This window comes from Neoarius graeffei, chromosome 27 (genome assembly GCF_027579695.1).
Source record: "Neoarius graeffei isolate fNeoGra1 chromosome 27, fNeoGra1.pri, whole genome shotgun sequence".
NCBI classification, from domain to species: Eukaryota; Metazoa; Chordata; class Actinopteri; order Siluriformes; family Ariidae; genus Neoarius; species Neoarius graeffei.
In genome coordinates this window covers 51,601,638-51,607,637 of record NC_083595.1, presented here as the reverse complement: position 1 = coordinate 51,607,637, position 6,000 = coordinate 51,601,638, and the positions used below count along the sequence as shown (strand labels likewise).

General features: G+C 46.7%; 1 protein-coding gene across 1 annotated transcript in view; it reads left to right on the top strand.

The window, feature by feature from the left end:
• Positions 1-628: 628 nt before the first annotated feature.
• slc7a10a (solute carrier family 7 member 10a) overlaps positions 629-6,000 on the top strand; it is a 91,122-nt gene continuing 85,750 nt past the window's right edge. The window contains exon 1 of the mRNA XM_060911971.1: positions 629-905. Coding sequence (XP_060767954.1) covers positions 758-905 — 148 coding nt within the window. The 5' untranslated portion in view covers positions 629-757. The remainder of the gene's footprint in view (positions 906-6,000) is intronic.

Here is a 6,000-nt window from a genome sequence, read left to right as displayed (position 1 = left end):
AGGGCTGACACATAGACACAGACAACCATTCACACTCACATTCACACCTACGCTCAATTTAGAGTCACCAGTTAACCTAACCTGCGTGTCTTTGGACTGTGGGGGAAACCGGAGCACCCGGAGGAAACCCACGCGGACACGGGGAGAACATGCAAACTCCGCACAGAAAGGCCCTCGCCGGCCACGGGGCTCGAACCCAGGACTGTGAGGCGACAGCGCTAACTACTACACCACCGTGCCGCCAAACCAGTATGTATATATATATATATATATATATATATATATATATATATATATATATATTCTGATGAAAGTCTAGTGATTAGATTTCCGAAAGTCGTACTTCTTCATGTTACATATTTGGATATGCAAATCCAAATCACGACGACCAAAGCATATTCAAATAAGTCTATGACGTCATCCAGCTACTTCTTAGCGTGGAGCTGCTTTCCCTCCTGGATCTTTTGTAAACGGAACACACTGCTCACTTCAAGCTTTTCCCTCCTTTTCTTCTGTACAAACAAAGCCGTTTGTATAGAAGCATGACGTCATTTCCGGGGCGGGCAGGTGCACTCAGGTGTCAGGTTAAGCGCGCGCCAGTTTCCTGAAAGATGCGGCCGCTGGAACGAGTTGGCGCGCGCTCAGGAGTGGTTCGGGTTTGTGTGGTTTTGCGCATGCGCGTCGCGCGCTGCACATCCGCCCGCTATATGAGACCAAACTCGGGCATGGTTTAATATTTTTTAAAACAGTCTTCGTGATGGACGGGACCGAGGCGAACCGGAGGAACTGCACGAGGAGCGACACCGCGGCGGCAGATTCGGGACAAGACCGGAAAAGCGGCTCGAAGGAGCGCGTGACACTCAAGAAGGAAATCGGTTTGATGAGCGCGTGCGCTATTATTATAGGTAGTGTACGCCTTTGCTCTTCTTCATTCTTGCGCGCGCGCGCGCATTATAAAGTATACTTCATTTCCCATTATTTATTTATTTATTATTGTGTTTTATATCTTCTCCACGCAGCATTTTAATTTGACATAAATCTGACACAGTTAGAGGACACAAGGAAGCTGGAAACGTCCTCAAAGGCAGCGTTCGTGCATGCTTTAGATGTTATTATAATGAAAATAAAAATAACAGCAGTATTGTTATAAGAGATGAGCTCTTGTTGCTAAAGACTAAAACTTTTCTCAAGTGGTGTAAGAAGTACACCTCTCTCTCTCTCTCTCTCTCTCTCTCTCTCATCCTCGTGCAGTATTGCATCATTAGGAAGTTGTACTTGAACTCGAGCGCCTACGTGGCTACAATGCACTTTTGTGCACGCGACTCGTGCACTCACTCGCCACGTATTCCCTCATCCCGGCACGCATCACGATCACTGACATCACGACTACCGACTACACCGACTGGTCTGTTCCCACTTTTAGTGCGAACGTTCATGAAGTCCTGCAGCCTCGCCGGGGTCCGAGCAGAGGAACTGTCTGTGCAGAGGAACTGTCTGTGCAGAGGAACTGTCTGTGCAGAGGAACTGTCTGTGCAGAGGAACTGTCTGTGCAGAGGAACTCTGGAACTCTGTCTGTGCAGTCTGTTTGTTTTCATGACCATCACTGAACAGCACGTGGATGCAGAGACGCATCGTAGCCTGCGCGTGCACCCTTTTATTTCCATTTTATTAGTTTTTGGGTTGTTTTACAATCAGCGGACAGAGTTTGTGTCACAGGGGTCCAAAATTCAAATCGATTCAAACTGATTCTTGTACCGGTTTTTAAGTGAAGGACAAGTTAAAGAACAGATTTTAAGTAATTTTTTTGACGTGTGTGTATGGTAGTTTTGTGTAATCTGCTATAAGATGGGAGAAACAAATGAAGTGATTCTCGGAGAGGACTTTTTTTTTTTTTTTGACAATTCAGAATCCACTACTTCCATAGTGCTTTTAAATCTAAGGCTGTAAGCTTTGTGTTAGTTGTCTCTAATATTTATGTCCCAATATCTTGACCACATTTTAGGATGTGGTCATTTAGGATGTGGAGGAAACCCACGCGGACAACATGCAAACTCCACACAGAAAGGCCCTCGCCGGCCACGGGGCTCGAACCCGGACCTTCTTGCTGTGAGGCGACAGCGCTAACCACTACACCACCGTGCCACCCTTAAAACTTAACTATGTTTCCAATGATATGGAACCAAATATTTGTTTTATGGTATAAAGAGAACTACTTGCACTTATGGGGCGGCATGGTGGTGTAGTGGTTAGCGCTGTCGCCTCACAGTAAGAAGGTCTGGGTTTGATCCCCGTGGCCGGCGAGGGCCTTTCTGTGCGGAGTTTGCATGTTCTCCCCTTGTCCGCGTGGGTTTCCTCCGGGTGCTCCGGTTTCCCCCACAGTCCAAAGACATGCAGGTTAGGTTAACTGGTGACTCTAAATTGAGCGTAGGTGTGAATGTGAGTGTGAATGGTTGTCTGTGTCTATGTGTCAGCCCTGTGATGACCTGGCGACTTGTCCAGGGTGTACCCCGCCTTTCGCCCGTAGTCAGCTGGGATAGGCTCCAGCTCGCCTGCGGCCCTGTAGAAGGATAAAGCGGCTAGAGATGATGAGATGAGACTTGCACTTATTGACAACTTCAACCTAGTACAACATGTACAGGGGCCGACCCACTCTCGTGGTCATACCCAGGGTGCGATTTGTCAAAAAACCAGAAGGGGGGATTTTTTTTTTTTAATCATGAAACGTCACAAAATTAAGGTAACAATAGGCTAACAGCTCAATAACATCCGATGATATCAAATGAATAACACTAAATGAAAACAAACACTAAACCAGAGATAGTAAATTCATCTTCCTATCTCTCTGACGAAATACACGAACACTAACACAACAAAGTTCGCATTGCTTGTCGCGTTGCGGTGATGTTTCTCTCCCTCCGGATTAAATGGACAGTGACTCGAAAATCACTAAAATACATGAATGCTAAATGAACAGTTTGCTCTGATGGCGCAGTTCACATTGTGCGCAGCTTTCCGATTTAAACTGTTTTTTTTTTTCTCATCCTTATACTTCCTGTTTCATGAACTGTAACGGATTTGCTTATTTAGTAATTTTAATACAGAATTTACTTTGAAATTATAATCAGACACTCCAACGCCCCCCCCCTAAAAAAAAAAATCGGCCGTGAAAAAGGCAGCATCCGCCAAAAGGCGCGCTGTTTGCATCCCTGCGAGAACGCAAAGATATTGTTATTATCTACAATGTATCTATTTGCTGGGGACGTTCGTGAACATCAAAGCTGCCACTTCGGGTCATTTTGAAAGTGAGTGCAATGTAGACCATAGAAAACTGTGTCACAACATGCCTGTCATGTCAACTTTTTTTTTTGGTTTGTTTGTTTTATTGACGGGGTTGTCCCCGAGGATTTTTTTTCAGCAGAGATAAAAACCAGAGGGGGGGGGATGATCCCCCCCCCAGCAAATCGCATCCAGGTCATACCCTTGACCTCGTCATCACAAAGGGTCTTACTGTTTCTACTACTGTTGTTGACCTGGCCTTATCTGATCATTTTTGTGTTTTCTCTGATGTTTCTATGTCTCCTCACATTCAGAACAGCTCAATGACTATGGGTAGGAGAGTCATAAACGACAACACGTGTTCTCTTTGAGCAAGCTCTCTCTCGGATCTCAACCAAAATGTCAGACTCTGTAGATGATTTACTGGACATTTTTAATTTAAATATGACCCAAATTATGGATGATATTGCTCCATTCAAAATCAAAAGAGTCAGTGACAAGCAGAAAGCACCGTGGAAGCAATACCCAGCTGTTAAACTGCTAAAGAGAGAATGTAGGAAGACTGAAAGAAAATGGCGCAAATCTAAACTTCACATCCATTATCAGACCCATAAAGAGATGCTTTGTAAATATAATTATGAAATTCGTAAAGCAAGACAGTCTTTCTTCTCCATCATCAACAGGAATATGAACAATGCCCGTGTGCTATTTTCAACAGTAGAGAAGCTAACTAATCCCCCACCACAATTAGCACCTGAACTTCCCTCAGTTAATAAATGCAATGAGTTTGCATCCTTCTTCAAAGGTAAAATTGATAAAATACGGCAGAATATTGCTCATAATATATCTCAGTTGCAAATAATTGAAAAACTGCAATCACCAGTGACGCAGACAGACAATTTCAACACAATGCCAGAATTTTGTTTAATTGATTACGAGACTCTTGAAAAAACTGTACAAAATCTCAGTTCCTCAACATCTGAATTGGACATTCTGCCCACCAACTTTTTTAAGTCTGTTCTTCATCTTATAATTACAGATGTGCTTCAAATCATAAATACATCCCTAGAGACTGGCATTGTTCCTGTGTCCCTGAAAAAAGCCGTTGTAAAGCCCCTACTTAAAAAGAATAATCTGGATGCTTCAGTATTAAACAACTACAGGCCAATATCAAATCTACCATTCATCGGGAAAATTCTTGAAAAAATTGTCTTCAATCAATTAACTGCCTTCTTGATGTCAAACAGCTGTTTTGATAACTTTCAGTCAGGATTTCGTGCCAATCATAGCACTGAAACAGCGCTGATTAAAGTTATAAATGACATACGTCTTAATACTGATGCAGGCAAAACATCGGTCCTGGTGTTACTGGACCTCAGTGCAGCTTTTGATACTGTTGATCACAACATACTGCTATATCGACTTGAACACTGGGTTGGGTTGACTGGTAAAGTTATCAATTGGTTAAAATCATACTTAAAAGATAGAAGCTTCTTTGTCTCGTCTCGTCTCGTCTTCTTCCGCTTATCCAGGACCGGGTCGCGGAGGCAGCAGTCTAAGCATGGAAGCCCAAACTTCCCTTTCCCCAGACACCTCGGCCAGCTCCTCGGGAAGAACACCGAGGCGTTCCCAGGCCAGCCGAGAGACATAGTCCCTCCAGCGAAGGATTTCCCGATCCTTCCCCATCTCTCTCTCCCGCTCATTTCCTGTCTCTACACTGTCCTATCCAATAAAGGTGCAAAAAGCCCAAAAAAATATAGGTGACAGGCCAGACCAAGAGCAGTTCACCAAAAAACCCCTATGGAGAAAAAATCCAGGACCGTGACGTCGCCCGGTAGGACGCAGCCGGGGCCCCACCCTGGAGCCAGGCCCGGGGTTGGGGCTCGTATGCGAGCGCTTGGTGGTCGGGCCTTTGCCCATGGGGCCCGGCCGGGCTCAGCCCGAAGAGGCGACGTGGGCCCGACCTCCTGTGGGTTCACCACCCACAGAGGTAGCAGTAGGGGTTTGGTGCAGTGTGGATTGGGTGGCAGTCGAAGGCAGGGGCCTCGACGACCTGACCCCCGGACACAGCGGCTGGCTGTTGGGACATGGAATGTCACTTCGCTGGGGGGGAAGGAGCCTGAGCTTGTGCGGGAGGTTGAGAGGTACCGGCTAGAGATAGTCGGGCTCACCTCCACGCACAGCTTGGGCTCTGGAACCCAGCTCCTCGAGAGGGGCTGGACTTTCCACTTCTCTGGAGTCGCCCATGGTGAGCGGCGGCGGGCTGGTGTGGGCTTCCTTATAGCTCCCCAGCTCAGCCGCCATGTGTTGGAGTTTACCCCAGTGAACGAGAGGGTCGCCTCTCTGCGCCTTCGGATTGGGGAGAGGGCTCTTGCTGTTGTTTGTGCCTACGGGCCAAATAGCAGTATAGAGTATCCGGCCTTCTTGGAGTCCCTGGGAGAGGTACTGAGGGGTGCTCAGACTGGGGACTCCATTGTGCTACTGGGGGACTTCAATGCTCACGTGGGCGATGACAGTGACACCTGGAGGGGCGTGGTTGGGAGGAACGGCCTCCCCGATCTGAACCCGAGTGGTGTTTTGTTATTGGACTTCTGTGCTAGTCACAGTTTGTCCATAACGAACACCATGTTCGAGCATAGGGGTGTCCATAAGTGCACGTGGCACCAGGACACCTTAGGTCGGAGGTCGATGATCGACTTTGTAGTCGTGTCATCTGATCTCCGA